Genomic DNA, 17,332 nt, shown 5'->3' on the forward strand with positions numbered 1-17,332 from the left:
TGTGTGTGTGTGTGTGTGTCTTACCACACAACAAAGATGAGGGAAAGGATGGTGGTGAGGATGACCACGGAGAACAAAACCAGGAGAATCACCAAACCCAGACTCCCGTCATCCTCGTGAACAGGATCTGGATGGAAGAGGAAGGAAACAAACACCAGGAGGTCAGAAAGCACAGAAAGCAGCAGGACAGCAGACACAGAGACCTGGAGTCAGAGAGAGGAGACAATGCTGAAAGCAAATACAGACAAATAAACAGTGAGATGGGCGACGAGATAAAGTGGATGAAAGCGTTCACACGTCTCTGCTGCGTCTCTGTGTGAGAGCCAGAAAAAAAAAAACTGTTTGTGTGTGTTCTGGGATTTAATTACTCTCTGGTGAGAAGTTAATTTTAAATCTACCATTATAGCTTTCACACAAACATGCATTTATTACAGGGAGAGGAGTAAACAACTGGCTTTCACACACCAGCAACAGAAACACCATCCTGGACTGTGAAAGTCAGAAACACACATCAGAAATAAAATCAGAGAGAAAGAAGAACAGACGTGGCATCGACTGCATTAAAGAGCGATTTATGAGCACATGTGCAAATGACAGCGGACTCTCATACACAAGAGACACAAATAGAAGAAGACATCTGGTCCACAGGAGAGAAAGAGGCCGACAGCATCAGTCACAGCGCCTTGAAGCCAAACCCTCATTTGTCTCTTGTATACACTGCGTGTGGGTGTGTGTATACTTGTTGTGCACATCCTGCATGTGTATATTTTAGACGGCATCTGCAGGCTGCTTTTAACTCTGGGTTTTTGTTTTTTTGCTCCTGCTCACTTAACTTTTCATCCAGCGCACATGCAGCATGGTTGAAAACACGACACCCCGCAGCTGCAATTTACTGCAATTATATGTAATTTGGTGATGAAGCCAGGCACAAGGTACCTGCACTGCTCACTCACACCGTAATGACTGTAAATGATGCCTTGTAGAGATCACTGCTGCATTAATGACACATGAGGCTTCTTGCTGCTCCCAAAAAACAAGCAGAACACATCCTGGTCCAACTCCAGGCCAGACTCCGGCTGAGTGGACTCTTTAAGGAGCATCGATATATGTTCATATGAGACACCGCATCAGACAGTCTGTTACACTCATTCACAGCCGAGCGTCTGGCAGCAGCTGGGACTCTGACACAGTGATGAACACAGAACTGGGGACGATGAGGACGAGTCCGGGGAGCAGATTCCACGTCCAGCCAGATGCTGTTTGGGTTGTGTTGGGTCTGGATGCTACACAAAGTGAAGGTGGCCCAAATAGACGCTTATAGGCTGAACATAAATATCGTTTATATACGATTTGAAGCATCATGATGACATATGTTGTGTGTCATCCTGTCCGCAAAGTTACAAAGGCCGACATTAAACATGTCTAATTACATGCATTTTCTTCATTATGTTCTCATGGAGCTCCAGCTTCCAACCATCTGTCCCATTGGTTCTACTCCACACCACCAGACTCTACCGGTTAAAGCAGCACCAAACACAACCTCTGGTCCGCTCCACTGTGTTTTTAATCCCACCTCAGAATGAGATGGTGGATGTTCTGGTTCTGCTGGCTCAGTCTGAGCATTCACACACTGACATGCAGACGTGCTGCACAGCAGGAATACTGACATTAACAATAACTACAGTGATAGGAGCCCAACAGAATCAGTACCAGTGAGGATAGTCCTGCTGATTCACTCTAGTTTAGTGACAGTAAATGCACGACTGTTGACCTGCTCTCCTGAATATAACGACAACACCAGCATTATTTAGAATAGAGTCTTACTGTGCGACTTTTCAGTGGAGGTTTCAGGCTTTGTGTCGAAGGGAAAGAAATAGTCCTCATCGAAGGCCTCCTCTGGCCCGTCTACCGGGTCCGGGGTGGTGTAGACTGTAGAGAGGACAGACGGACAAGTCGGTGCTAATAAATACAAACAGAGTCCAAGTCTAGGAACTACCTCCAGTCCAGTGTAATGAACCTGAGGAGGTTTACTGTGTGTGAATACAGAAGTCACTAGAGCCATCTCTTTATGAAGAACATCACTCACTATCATGTTTGTATTCACGTTAAACCATCTGGAAGACATTTGCTTTACAAGATACTAATACGATGTGTTTGTCAGTATCTGCTGAACGTGAACAGGCTCTATGGACAGAGTAGATCTGACTGACCTTCCCAGGGCCGGACCAGGAGCTGGGGAGTCCATTCGCTCCACTGGCTCTCTGAGTTCACCTCGTCCCGGGCTCGAACCTGGACCTGGTGGATGTGGCCCGACAGGGCGTCAAAGATCACAACTGAGCTGTCCTCAGAGTAGATCTGAGCGAAGGAGAGAAAGACACGACCAGGAATGACCACACAGGCTCAGCAGGACCTCATGCTGTGATGAAGGCGACATTAAAACACTGAAACAGGTCCGTGGAGCTACTCGTTCATCGTGTTGGTGCGAGTGGAGGTTTAGAACTTCAATCATGAACAATAATGAGATGGTCTGTGGTTTGATGTTGAATTCATCTGCTGGGACTTTGTGTTTAAAATCAGACGGTTGTGAGTAGATTTTTGGGGAAAACAACAAATCACATTAGATTTATAAATGCAGGATTGAACAAAGCCACATTCACAAACGGTTCTACTTCCATGTGGTGGTGAAGAGTGATGAGCTTATACAACAAACACAACCTACATACACTGTGCCCCTCCCGCCCCCATCCACCCCAGAGCCACGCCCACGGCCTCCACCACTAACCTCTGACCAGTATATGGAGCCCTGTGGCCTGTATCTGATCTGAAACACCAGGGGGAAGGCGTCGTGCAGCGGCCAGGAGGAGGGAAAGCTCCACGACACGTTGAGCCTCTTCGGATATCCTTCTAGCTGCTGCGCCAGCACGGCCTCTGGAGGGTCTGGTTTCACTGCAGAGAGAGACATGAACTCCATTCAGCCACAAGTCTTTCCACTGACTTAGAAATACAGTCCAACACATTCTCCTCATGTGCTTTTTCTTGTTTATGTCATTAGTGCTGTCATCATGTACCTGCACCGCCGTGTTATCACTGCACTACTCTGATCTCTTTATTTACAACAGAAGCACGGTGACACACCAGCTGCTGTGAAAACCGTCTCAGTGATGCTGTGTGATGGTCCAAGAACAAGACACGCCAGCAGGCAGGAACAATGATGTGCAGACATCCACATGTGTGACCGTCCACATAGCGTGCTTCCATCCACGTGTAGTTTATAAAGGCTGACTACTGCATTCACATCAGAAAACATCTGCGTGTGGGTTAACCTGAGCCCGTACCTACACAGGAAGTGGGTCCTCTTATATGGACTTATTCAGAGATGGACTCCAGATACAACCATTTTACCTCGAAGTAAAGGCCACCATAGGCTCCTGAGCATGCTTGGAAAGGGAGGGACACTGAGCAGGCCAGAGTCTGCAGCCTCACCGCTAGATGCCCATAAAGCCTACACACCGGTCCTGTAAGTGCTGTTACAGCATGACCCCTGTGCGCCATGAAACTGAACCATTTCAACAAGCTACTTTAATTGCGTGTGATATCACAGCTGGAAAAATATGAGCGGGGACAGGGCCAGCAGCATCCCAGCCAATCACAACAGTAGTTTTCTGAATATTGCAACAGCCTGTTGGAGCTGCATGTGGACCACTGGAGAGAAGAGGAGGACGGGGAAGCGTCCAGTCTGCGCTGCACTAGTGTGTGTTCATGGGATCTTACACAACTCATGTAGCTTAAAACGGGCATATGTTGTCTCAAAGCCGAGGGCGTTGGTCTCGGTGACTCTCAGGGTGTGGATGGGCTGCCAGAAGGCCGGGTGGTCCACGTCACAGTGCCTACGGGCCAAGTCCACGATGCACGGCCTCCACTCCTGACCGTTCCCCCTTGAAAACAAGACAGAAGAGCGTTGGGTTTATTCTGTTAGGCAGCAGGATGGACTGGGTTCACACTGGGACACCCCTCACGCTGCATTCACACGTTAACTCTGTGTTTAGTGTCTTTATAGTGACAATAAAGGCATTTTATTCTATTCTATTTATGGGCCACTTTGAATGTGACCTTGGCTGTTGTGGTTTCAGCTGCAGTAACCGGCTCTCACCTGAAGGAGGCGTTGTACTTGGCTGGCAGAAAGGTCTTCACAGAATCCACCCAGGAGCAGCGGACATGTGTGTGATTGGGCACTTGACAGGAAATGCTCAGCAGCCCAGGGGGATCTGGGAGAGACGAGTCAGACAGAGTTCACAGACGGAGCTGGTTTGTTATTAGACGCTGTAAACGTGTTTTATAAAGTTCTCTGACTTGTCCTTAAGTCTAAAATAAGCAGCTCTTTGCCCTGGTCTCCGTCTCATGACTCGAAACATTTCAGGAGAGGCTTGTCTACTACCATGGAAAACTCCCCATCCCTCGAAAGGAAACCCACTCAGGGAGCTGCTTCCTGTTTGAGACAGTTAGAGGAAACGTCCATGTGATGGCTGATAAGGCCTCCGGCAGCGCTGCTCCGCTTATCACAGTTTAAGTAACCTATTTACTCTAAGCCAGAAAACAACCATCAACTAAATGGTGAAAAACAAAAGCCAAGCATCAAAAAGGGGTAAAAAGAAAATTAGACAGAGAAATAAAGAGTAAACTACGCTGTGACCAGTTTGTGAGAGAGGAGCAGCTCCTGAATTATCCAAAGCATGAGCTGAACTGTAAGAGATGGATGAACAGGAGTCTAAAGCAGACGGGGATGCGAGCCTGCACCCGAAGCATAAAACCATTTCCGAGAGCTGCAGTCCCATGGCGAAACACGACATGTACGACACTTGAAGCGTGGTGCCTAAATTAGTGAGAACGAGCACAGCAACACTTACGGCCCAGCCTGAGTGTGACGGAGTGGAGGAGGAGCCCACGGTCGTCATAGCAGCTGTAGTCGCCCTGCGCCGCCTGGTCCACCAGCAGCAGGACTAAGCTTCCATCTGATGTCACTCTGTGCCATGGCAACGCTGAGCTGTGGTTGAGACGCCACACCACTGGTACCCTGTCGGGGACACGCTCACTGATTAGCCCTGCCAGGACTTACAAACCTGGTACACATCCTAAACCTGGAACAAAAACAACCGAACAACATCACTCTAAGCACCAAATATCTGAACATACATGTCAGGACTTTCATCTGAACAATAAGACTTCTTTCTTGTATTTTTCTTGCTGTAAACAAATCCTAAGAACAGACCACAACCAACACTGCACGAGTCCAGCTCGCAAAATGTTCCACATTCCTCATCCAGCCTGTGGTCTTCAGCTCCAGCACATCGGTTCCCTCTGAGGAGATAAATCCTCAAAAATGGTCCGAAATATACATGAAGTATCAGTACTGTAGGTTTCTGACGTCAGTCCTGAAACAGGACCCACACTAGAGTTCATCACTCAAACAAAAGTTCTGCAAAGTTCTGTTTTCATTGATGGGTTAATCCCCCATCGGTGGATCCCAGAATAAAGGTCACTACAGCGTACATAAGGGGACAAAGGAGCAGCTTTGGCAGGAGAGTCCAGCTGACCGTGGCTGGGAATGATGCCATGTGAACAGTCTAAGGGTACAAAGGAAACCTCCGGCCCACAGGCAACACCTGCTCGTGGTCCCACTGAATGGTTGGGTCCGGTTTTATGGATCTGGAGACAACATGCTTCAGGTTCATGTAGAATGTTTTATTTATTTATAGTTTACTAACTTTTCTTTCCAATGTGAATGTCTACAGCTTCACTGATTTAGTTCAGATTCATACACAGCATCACTGCAGGCTGTCAGCTTCATGTTTCATTCTGCCTTTCTTTTTGTAGAGAAGCTGTCAGAGCCTGTTTGAGACGTTCATACATCAGGACTAAAGGAGCTGTTCATGCTGAGGACTGCTGTGGGTGCACTAACTCGTCCCACTGGACCTCAGTGAGAAATGTGTGGCTTACTACTGACCGTGGCTGCTAATAATGAGAGTAAAAGCAGCTCTTTAAGACTCCTCTGAGCTGCTGCTGCTGGTTTTCTTACCCGATCTGCGACTTCCCACATGCCAGTGTCACGTTGGAGTCCAAGCGCCCGTACTGCACAGCCGACACTGCGAACACAGACATCACATGACATATTGAAGCACATCGTTGTCTGGTATCCACACATTTCACAATCAGACATACCATGTGTCTGCATCGTCTGTGTTAACGGGATCCAAGCGCCACCATTTACAGTCCAGTCAGCAGTGTGACAATAACATGACCGTACAAGGCTCGGATCCTGCCGACACCGAGCTGAGCAGACACAGTGTGAAGCTGCTCCGGGGGTTGTACATGTTTGTATAATGTTTATTATCATAACCGTTAAAATAGTATGAGTATGAGTGAGGAAATCCACTCTGAGAGCACTTTAATAATGGACGCAGGAGCAGCTGAGCATTTACAGATAATTCATGATACAGACTCTTAAAGTCCATTTAGAAACATGTGAGACACCAACGCTGACATCATGAGCTGCTGTAATGAGACCGGATGCTGCTGTCATCACTGAGGATCAGCTCCTGGTTGACCTGCCCAGAAGATTGACTGATTCAGTAGAATCTTGTTTTCCAGCTGCACAAGGACTAAAGCAAAAAAAGTGACATATAAGGTGCAGTGAAAAGATCAACGGACCTTTAAGATATTAATAATCAGGCAGTAGTGTGACACCACAGGCTGACGTGTGGAAGGAGGCGGCTTTTAAAAGCAGAACCAGTGTTGAAGTATTTGTTTCTATCCAACATCACCAAACTGTGATGGAGACGGAGAAGCCTTCTGCTCTATCTGCTCATGGTTTGAGCTTTTCTTCTGTCTCCAGCTGAACACCGTGAAGCCTGGTGCAATCTCCTCTGTGGCTCCTGTAGGACGTTTTCAAGAAACTCCATTTGATGAACCAAACCGGCCGCGTTCTGACGAGTCCGCTTCAGCCGTGCTCGCTGTTTGCAATATTAATCAGAACTATTTTTACTCAGAGACCTGCCCAGAGCGGCACAAATAAAACCCACGGACCCTTCATCTGAACCTGTGCACACAAAACCAACACTGTCCCGAGTTCAGACCCAGCAGCAAATAAGAATGCATGAAGTAATTCAAGGTGGATGAACGTGAACACCTGGTGTGACAGAAGGAACAGTTAGCATCAGTGCCGTTAGCTGGAAGCTGCTAGCCGGCGGCTGGTGGTGGAGATTTGAAGGAATACTAAGTGCAGTGTGTACCTGAGCAAATATTTGTGGTGACTGTAGTAATTTGCAGAGTTGATACTCCATCTGCACCGTGCGAGTGTGAGTGTGTGTGTGTGTGTGTGTGTGTGTGTGTGTGTGTGTGTGTTTGGCTTGGCTTCGTAATGTGAAAGCTGGCATTTACTGTAGATCTAGTGGAAAAACATCCCTGTGACTGCCAGCCTGCCACGCACACACCTTCATTAATTCACACCTCGACCAGCCAGGCATGCAGACTCCCCGCTGGCCTCTCCTCCCTCAGCAGCAGCGATCTGCCCCCGGTCGCTGTTTGTGTTGCTTTTCCTTATTCATCTTTCATACACTCAGCCTTCCTCTGTCTCCTCTAATACGAGTGAACGCTGTGACGGACGGCGTGAAGCCTGAACCTCCAGCGTATTGTTGGGAAAATGTGACATCAGTTCTAACCTGTGAGACTGGAGGGGAACAGTTGAAGCATTTTCAGGATGCTGTTATTTAACTTGCTGTATTTATATTAGTTTTCCCTCCTACAATCACCTCATGTGCCCTTCAGAGAGCAGCTGAGTTAATCCTAAATTAAAGCCGACACACACTCAGGACCAAGGCCCTACTGAAGGCCTCTGGCTGCTCGGTGCTCACTGGCACCTTGAGATCACTTTCTGCCCTTTCTGCCGTCAGCGGCTGCACAAAATGAAGCAGAAGTCTGCAGTGGTTCTGTGTCTGCATTCATATCTGAGTGAAGGAGACAAATGCATACATGGAGGAGAACAATGGAGCCCACTGAGAGTTTCTACAAAGAAAGAAGAAATGGAAGCTGCTAATTTTGGGCTTCGTTAGTGAACGTGAACAGCAACACGGTTCATGAGTCAGCAGAGTCGTGTGAAGCTAGAAGACAGACGTCAGGAAGATGCAGGCATCCCAAAGCTCCACAGTCAGGAACAAGAAGGAGGCACCTGATTCCTTTGCTCTCATTATGGTTTGAGCTCATTGGAATGTTAATCATCAGGATCATGTCTGTGAAGATCCTCAGTCCTCCAGGTCCTGGTTATTCTGGTAGATTAGTCGAAGCAACTGGACCTGCTTGAGGTCCTTGAAGACGTTCCACCTTCATCCAAGAGGCTCCATCAGCTCTGACTGACTAGCTGGGAGTTCCACATACTGATATCCTGAAGGAGACACTAACACCTGAGTTTGGGTTTCAATTGGGGGTTGTTGCTCCTCCCCCTCGTTACGTGGGTCGTTAGTGCTCCTCCTTATCATCAGGATCAGGTGAAAGCATCAGAAAGGAAGCAGACAGACCATCACACAAACAAACCCAAATGATCTGAGCAGAAACTAGAAGTGAGGTCAAGTCAATAAGATATAAACGGTTTGGGTAATGTTGTGACTGCGTCTAATCCTGCAGCCATGTGTTAGCACCACACACGGTACGGCGGTGCCCAGTCCAGCATGGCTGCCTGGAGCTCAGGACCTGGTTCAAACATTTGTTCAGAGGAAAGTCAACGTCTTTAAATACTGGCATCACATTCACAAGCAGCGCTATGCTTGTTGATCAGACCTGCTCTGTTCACCAGGTCCGGTAGAACATCCCAGTGATGATGTGTACAGACTGACTGCAGAGCAGCTGCTGAAGCTCAGGCTACCTTCTCAGAGGAACTGGACCAGCTGCTCTACAGGCCTGAAGGTCTCCCCTCAGAGTTTTAAAGAAGAACAGCTTAAATGAGTTTTATTCTGCTCCAGTGAAGTTAGATGTAGGTCTGTGTTACTCCACCACCAGGATGTTCACGGTTCCTCCAGATGTATAGATCAGCCATCAGGCTCATGGAGGAATCCTTGTCGGTGCATCGGCCCCTCGACACACCAACACCAGCCACTTTCTACGACTTGTTAAGACTCTGTTAATTATATACCAGGAGTTAAACAGCAATGTCAATAACAAACCGATTACTCATCCAGCCCTGACTGTGTCCACACAACACGCAGCTACAGCCGGCAAACGCCACGGCAACGGATTTAAATGTAATGAAACATGAATTCAGATTACAGGAACGTCTCTCTCCTCTGACGGCTCCCGCTTTGTCTTTTTTATCCTGCGCCTCTCTCTGCAGTTTCTAACCAGATCTTCTTTTCCCTTTAACCACCAAACACACACACACACACACACTCTATCCTCCCTCTGTGTGTGTGTGTGTGTGTGTGTGTGTGTGTGCGTTACCTGGAGCCTGGTGTAATGTGCTGGCTGCTCTGAATGTGTGTATTCATGTTTTATTGGCAGAGCAGTACATTATTCCCCAAACCCGCAGCGTTCCACTCATATCTGATTCTGCCTTTGGCGAGAGCGCCCAGACATGTGCACAGGCTCACACACACGCCAAACCACACACACACACGCACACACAAACATGCGTTTAAGTACACACAACCCGCATGCACAAACACACACACACACACACACACACACAGGAAGGCTGCAGGTTTCTCCTGACGCTGAAATCAGGGTGGACGCAGAAAGTGCAAGCTGGATGAAACTCAGTACTTTCCAAACAATAAAAAACAGGGAGGCTGTGGAGCTGCTGCAGGGTGAAGCACATGGGAAGGAAAACTCTGACAGCTTCACCTGAAAAAGGCTCTTTTTGTTGGAGGGACTATGGGGCTGATTGATGAAGCAGATCCAATCACAGAGGCAGAGCAGCCTTAATGCCGTGCAGGCCCTGAGATCAGGCACACATCACCTGGAGACAGCAGGACTCCTGTCTGCTGAGGACTCCAACAGCAGTGCATCCCACAAAGACCTGCGTCATGACAACAAGCTCTCTGGTCGAGGTTTTCCATCGAAAAATGTGTCATTGTTTTACGGTAAACCTCATTGTTCCTATTTAAACTTTGGATGTGTTTCCTTTGTTGTGAAGTAGCTCTGAATGCCAGCAGCTCTGAGTCAAGATAAGCTGAGAGCAGCAGAACAGTCCAGGAACCCACGGCTGATCCCAACAGGACGCCTGTGTTCATGCATCTGACAATCTGATGGCACAGACATCCCTATACAGTTTATCTGTGTGTGTGTGTGTGTGTGTGTGTGTGTGTGTGTGTGTGTGTTACCTTCATCAGTCCAAATCTGAGCACAACTGGAACGCAGTGACCAAGATAGAAACCAGATGACTGTCAGACACACAGGACTGGGCAGCAGGAGGCCTGGCATCTAGAGACACAGGGAGAGAGCGTTGAGGAGGGAGGTCATGATCAGGAGGTGTTTATAAAGCTAGAAGCTCCGTCACTGAGCGTCCACACGAGCAGCAGCAGCGCTATCATCCCATCATCATCATCATCATCATCATCATCATCAGACTCCATTTTGTGCAAGAAAATGGACATTAAAGGAAAAATGTTTCCGTGAACAAGCTGAATTTTCCATTTCTTTGGTCAATTTCCTCACTATAGAAAGTCCACGGCCCGGTGAAAACAGCTCGGAAACAACGTGCTGCAGGTAATCGCTGCACAAATCAAGCTGCACACGCTTCCTGCTTAATATCAGAACTGAGCCTCGGACCGGGCTGTGGACAAACAGACATGTTCACTGTTCGCCTCCATCTCTGGCTCGCGGAGCAGAGAAAATTACATGTTTTTTCTCTTAATGAAAAACACATTTTCCATATAAAACAAAAGTGAAAATATGCTGGAAATATTTGTTTTTTTGTTTCCACCGGCCATATTTTCCCAGAAACTCTGGGAAAAGTAAAACTCGAGCTCCACTCGTGTTGGAGAAATGATCCATCTTTCAGGTTCGTACTGTAAATCAGCCGAACACATCGGCGCTAAAATGTAACCCAGATGTGCACGACGTAGAAGCAACTGGGCCAGCAGAGTGCACAGTACAGTCCATTGTATTGTTCTGATTATGCTGCGGTCTGGGGCTGATACTACGGCACACGTTTCTAGCTCCCTGCATTAACATCAGTGTATTAAAATAAAAGCATACAGACAGAGGTTCTACATCAAACAGCTCTACGTTCAGGCACCGTGATGGTCTGTAGGAAGCACCAATCCGTTAAGACAGTGAAACTTCTACCGTCAGTATGTTGGCAGACTACCTGTGAGCATGAATGTTATTGATATGTGACATATATACACATCACATGCAGGTCTGTATATACGTAGACAGACCTGCATGTGATGAATGATTAGCTTCAGAAACCTTCTAATCACACTGCTGAACACTTCGGTGGCTTTTTAAACCCACAATCGGACATCTACGTTGACTTCACGCTGTGCTGGATCAGCAGTGTGGAGGTGAGACGGACGCTGGCTTTCAGCTGCATATCTGTGTCCCGCTAACAGCTCAGCTCAGCGTCTTCCTGGATAGTGTGAGTCAAAGAAAGAGGAACCACTATAAAAGGTCTGTGACTGTGCTGAAGAACTAAACGGGTTTGTGACCACTGCTCTCTGGATCTTCACATCAGCAGGTTCCCTAAAGTTTAGAAGCTTTGCACTGCAGGAACTTTTATGGTGAAGATGCTACAGAAGAGGAGCGTTTAACCAATCACACAAATGCACAGCAGTTCTTTTCCAGAAGTACCTCAAGTCGATACTGTTTTCTAGTTCAGGGTCTGCGGGAGGTTCGTGTAGTTGGAGCATGCACAAAGGTTTAGGCCGCCCTACAACAGGAAACACTTTGATGCAGCGTGAAGCTGAAGGAGTAGAAACCCTCCTGAGCTCCTGAGCTGTGCATGAACACACTGACAGTCGTAAAGCTGCCGATGCGTTCAGGGAACGGTGAACGTGAGCATTTCTGCAGGCAGCTGAGGAACGTGAGGGAAGACCTGAGAGCTGCCTGCAGGGTGCAGAAAGATGAACGATGCTGGTGCCAGTTTGGTACGGTCTGGTCCTCCATGTTGTGGAGTTCAGACCTCTGAGCAGATCCAGGCCATGAGTAGAACTGGACAACAAGGATTCTGAATGTTTGTGTTTATCTTCTTGGTTCTTCTGGGAGGCGGAGCAGCACCCAGATGGACCACAACGTTTCCCCACCGGACTTCAAAGTCAGAGGGTTTCTGCTCAGAACTAGGATCCAGTAAAACCTGACAGCTGCTGCTGTGTGACAGGGATTGAAGGCTGGAGATGAAGTGGTGGGAGGAGGTTCTACTGAGGAAACAGCTAATTAACATAATGAGAAGAAAACAAACAACAAGACGTTATGAGGAACTACTTCAACCAACACTGTGACTGTCGCTCATAACAGAAACCTGAACAGCTCAGGAGAAGCCCTCCACTCTGGACAAAGGCTTTCATGTCTTAGATGAGACCTCCGTGCTCAGCCGGTGGTTCTGAATGGACACACTGCAGGTCTGTCGCCTGTTGCTAGGCTAGCCAGTGTTGTCAGTGGTTTATCGTGAGTCGCTCTGATTTTATCAGCACTAAAAGCGTTTGATCAGCCCAGTTCAACCTGCAGCAGATTGTGAAGCTCCTGTAGCATCTTTATTGTCATGGAAGACATAAATTTATGACTAGCAGGGAGAAAATCGGCTGTCACAGATAAGACAGTCGTAAAACTTTATCCCACGCAGCAGCTACGCCCTCCAGAAAAACAGGGAAACTCTGCTTAGATATGCTTAAAATGCACTTCCTGGAGGAGAGAGGGACATTACAGTCAGCGTGATGACTTCCTGGTCAGGTAGGTGTTCCTGGACAAACAAGACCAACATGAAAAACATGAAGACAACATGGCTGCCCCACATCAGAACTCTGGACCGAACCAGAACATTTCACACAGATTCTAACTCCACCTGAAAGTAGGGAAGTAAACTGGAGCTCAAGAAAAAAATTTAAAAAAAGACTTAAAATGTGAAAAGCACAAAGACATACAGAAGCAGACGTGTTATAAAGTGAACACATGGTAGAGAGGTGGGTTCAGGCCCAGACCTGAACAGAACCAGTCCGCTGTGTTATTCTAACTCTCCTTATAAGCAAACTGAAACCTTTGCTACGGTGAAACTGAAATCAAGCCCGGTTCTGGAAACTGAAAGGTAGCAGTTCTCTGCCAAAAGCAATAATGCAGCAAAGAGGGTGATGGTGCTCAAAGCTGCCTTCTTCTGCGAGCTACTCATCATTTACTTCACTGTTTAAAGCGTTCACGGCTCTACAGAAACCCACCGACACACTCTGTGGGCTGAGACGGTCTGATGAAGTCACTACCAAGCAGCAGAGCGCTCCTCTCATCTGCTCAGACTCATTCAATGTCAAACACAAACCGTTGACAAAGAGGAACGGAGGCTGACGATCACTGAGTTTATAGAACTGCTGGTTTAGAAAGTAGAGGACACTTGAATGGAGGCAACAGGAGGAAGAACAGCTAGAAACACTGAGTTCATCTCTGCCTCCAGCTGCAGGAGGTTCTGTTCAGTGTGCTGACGGGCTCAGACCGGGACGCCCACGTCAGGACAAAGACGACGCCTTCATTGATTCAGCCTCATCTGTGAACACGCCGCTGGTTTCCATATTTACTGGAACACTGTGCTGCTGCATGCGAAGGGAAAGCTTTGGTTTACGTGTTTACTTTTATTTATTAATCTCTATATTGATTTTAAAAGTTAAAAAAAAAACATTTTAGGTTGAATTTAATTCCATTATACCAGCTGTGCATGAGTGCATCCACACACGGCAAGAGACTGAACAGAAAAAGAAAAAGCTGGTAACATGAGAGGGCTGCAGCAAAACATCTGGAGTGAAAAATCTACAAACATTAGAAGCAACAGACGATTCTGATGGTGAACTGCAGTTATTCAATGGCTCTGAATCAGCTGTCAGCATTTAAATGTAGGTACTTATACGTGTTATCTGATAACCCAAACCCTAACTAATAACCCTATCCGATCACCCTACCTACTGACTCCCTATCTACTGACTCTATCTACTAACCCTAACCCTACCTGGTAACCCTTAAAGGCAGCAGGGTTAGGGTCAGACACTGGTTGTGTGCTTTTGGAAAAATGTGACTTCCTGCTACAGCAGCGTCCCATCACCAGCTTCATCACACTCAGACTTCATGACGGAGGTTCTTGTTGTCTTGGTCCATCGGTAATGCCTCCATGTTCTACAAAAACGTGATGATGTTGACAACTAATCAACATCTAACTTCTCTGCTGGTCCCCACCGTGCTCACCGACGTCCGATAACTAATCGCGCTGCTGCTACTTCCGTACATTCTGTGTGATACCGGCTACACATGAACAGAACTTTACAGGAGATCTTCAGGGAGATGAAACCTGCTTCTGGGCATCTCTGCCAAACACACCGTCTGTTTGTTTAACCCACAAATAAATAAATCCAGCTTTCATCAAGAGAACAAAGTGTTGTGTTTGGCTGCCGTTAGCGATGATGAGCGACGCTGATGAACGGTGTTGTGGGCAAAATAATCCGGATAGTGATGGGACGGCAGTGGAAGACAAACAGGAGAAGACATGAGGGTGTTAATCTGCTGCTCACCGGCGCACAGTGATGATGTCAGAACACCTCCACCTGCTGTTTTCTATGTAAACCTCAGCACACGTCACTGTCGTCTTTAAACGAACCGGTGCTAAAAGCAGTCATCTACAGAGAAACGCCCTAATGATGACCATAACTGTTGAAATGTGCATCTCTAGTTCAAAGTGTGCATTTTAAATTTTAAATAGACCTAAATACGGCCGACACAGTCTGAACAGAAAGGCAAGGCGCTGACTCAGCTGTGCTACTAGGTGTGCCGACAAACGGGCAACAGGTTGTAGATTAAGGATCTCAGGTTCCACCCCAAAGCGCTGATCCATCACAGGCCACGCTGAGGTGTGAAGCTGCCACGGAAACACCGATCCATGGGCATGTATCTGCTTCAGTGAGCAGCTCGTCCCCTTTCCTTACGGTTTAGTGACGGCTCAATGGGATTTGCATCTCCCCTTTTATGTTTTGCATTTTGGGGGAGATTCCTGGTTGATCGTAGGTGTGACTGATGCTGGTGCCGGACTGTGACTGCTGTAGTCTGAGCTATGGACCAGAACCAGCTGGAGCCAGAGCTGAAAAGAAAGAAAACAGAAGGACAGAAAGCCGTCTTTTCATCTGTGTTCTGTACATTTTAGCAGATTCTTTAAAAAAGAGATTTGCATGAATATTTAAATAAAACAACGGAGGGTGAGCAGTAAGAAAAGCAGATCGGGGGAACTGTCTGGTCACCTTTCCCAAATGGACTTCTAACCAGTTATGGTCACTTTACAGTAAAAATAAGAAGTCAGCTGAACCTGGGTGTAATGTCAAAGGAAACCTGAGTCCACACAAACACGGCCTCCAAACCACCGTGTGTTGTTTTAACTCGGACGCTGAGAAAATCAGTGATGACAGCCCAGTAATCCCAGTGAAAGCACAGCTAAGCCCGTTTGTTAGCCTATCGGTGCGATACTGAAACTCCCTGTTGAAGGAGCACGACTTCTGGACCCTCTGCAAACCTGCCGCTACCACAAACCACTTTCCCTCAGCAGCTGGTGACGGTGCTTCTGAAGCTGAATGGGAAAAACCACACGTCCATCCAGCGTAAACATGTCCGTAGGATACGTACCCCTCAGTCACCTGTGCTGTGGTTCTCATTGAGCCTTCTGGGTTCTGACCCGTAGTTCTCAGAGCAGAACAGCCACCGTGCTACGCCGCTAACTGCTAACAGCAGACCAAAGCACCAAGCAGCGCTGTGAGATTCTCCAGTTTCATCGTGTGTGTGTGTGTGTGTGTGTGTGTGTGTGTGTGTGTGTGTGTGTGAGATCACAAGCCTATTCTCTGACTCACCCCCACCAACCAGCTTTCTACTCTAACCGTTCCTGCCAGAACCAGAACTGACGGGGGGTGTAGCCATGGATACTGTCACTGGGATGCACCCACAAAGTCCCGCATGGCCAAAGATGCAGAGCAACAAACGTCCCACATGCAGCAGATACACAACTCGCTCTTGAAAATAAAACTGCTCCAATTTAACCACAGTGTGATTAAAATAATTGCTGAAACAGGGCATGTAAAAATTCCTGAGTGAAACATTCCTCCCAGACTTTTCCAGCAGTAATAAGCAAGTGAGCGGTGGAGTCTGGGGATCCTGGAGAAAGCCAAACAATCGCTGTGCCTGGAAGCACCGGGACGAGCACAATGAGCAGCAGCAGTGCTGAGAGTCGGCAGAAGGAGCCTTGATGCTAAAAAGGACTTGATAGTAAAATGAGGTGGCGCACACTGACAATGAGTAATCCCATCCAGAAGGGCTGTCTGTGAGCCAGCCCTCACTGTGGCAGCACAATCCCACACGGTGAGTCACACACACTCTGGCATGCCACTGCACATTCAGCCAGCTTTACAAGAGCAGAAACAAGACAGCGAGAGGGCATAAAGACAGAGAAGGAGAAGGGGGAAGGGAGGAGAGAGGCTTACCACAGGCTACAATGAACAGAGGGAAGGAAAGGCAGCGCTAGGTGTTGAATGAGCGAAAACAAGCTGACGAAAGGATGCACAAACATTTATGTAGTCAGATTAAGTCCCTCCAGTCAGATCAGTGTCCTGACGCCCGTTCTCTGCTGCTGGCAGTGCGGCGACATAACAAACGATTCCAGGATGTCCTGCTCAGGAGGACAGGTCATTAGAGGTGGCATCAATTAAAGATTAACACAGACTGATGTTGGATCAGCCTGCTGCTGCATGTGTGTGTGTCACTGTGTGTTCTTGTGTCCAGAATGATGATAAATGAGGGAGTTCAGCAGCATACGTGTACAGACGTGTGTGTGAGAGTGTGTAGGTGCACTGAACCAACACACGGAGGTCAGCCGGGCCGGCTCTGCTGTTTACCGGGTCTCTATGGCGATCGCCCAGCAGCCCGTCTGTGTGACCTTTCCAGGCGATAACGACGCTGCTGATTGACACGCGTGTGTTTTTGTTTCCAAATGCAAGCTGCTCAGAACAGCTCTGGCTTCATGGAGGACACGTATGTAGACGGAGCGTGACACAGAGACACACACAGCCTTTAAATGTGTGCCCATCGAGTTCTGTCTTTGTGTGTGTGTGTGTGTGTGTGTGTG

At 47.7% G+C, this 17,332-nt stretch overlaps 1 protein-coding gene across 1 annotated transcript in view; it reads right to left on the minus strand.

Annotated features, from left to right (window-relative positions):
- il11ra (interleukin 11 receptor subunit alpha) overlaps positions 1-17,332 on the minus strand; it is a 36,820-nt gene that overhangs the window by 2,017 nt on the left and 17,471 nt on the right. The window contains exons 2-10 of the mRNA XM_008292111.1: positions 10,365-10,464; positions 6,074-6,140; positions 4,905-5,071; positions 4,151-4,265; positions 3,772-3,935; positions 2,783-2,946; positions 2,211-2,355; positions 1,825-1,929; positions 25-127 (exon numbers count right to left, since the gene is read on the minus strand). Of these exons, the coding sequence (XP_008290333.1) occupies positions 25-127; positions 1,825-1,929; positions 2,211-2,355; positions 2,783-2,946; positions 3,772-3,935; positions 4,151-4,265; positions 4,905-5,071; positions 6,074-6,140; positions 10,365-10,464 (1,130 nt within the window). The remainder of the gene's footprint in view (positions 1-24; positions 128-1,824; positions 1,930-2,210; positions 2,356-2,782; positions 2,947-3,771; positions 3,936-4,150; positions 4,266-4,904; positions 5,072-6,073; positions 6,141-10,364; positions 10,465-17,332) is intronic.

This window comes from Stegastes partitus, unplaced genomic scaffold (assembly GCF_000690725.1).
Source record: "Stegastes partitus isolate 25-593 unplaced genomic scaffold, Stegastes_partitus-1.0.2 Scaffold786, whole genome shotgun sequence".
NCBI classification, from domain to species: domain Eukaryota; kingdom Metazoa; phylum Chordata; class Actinopteri; family Pomacentridae; genus Stegastes; species Stegastes partitus.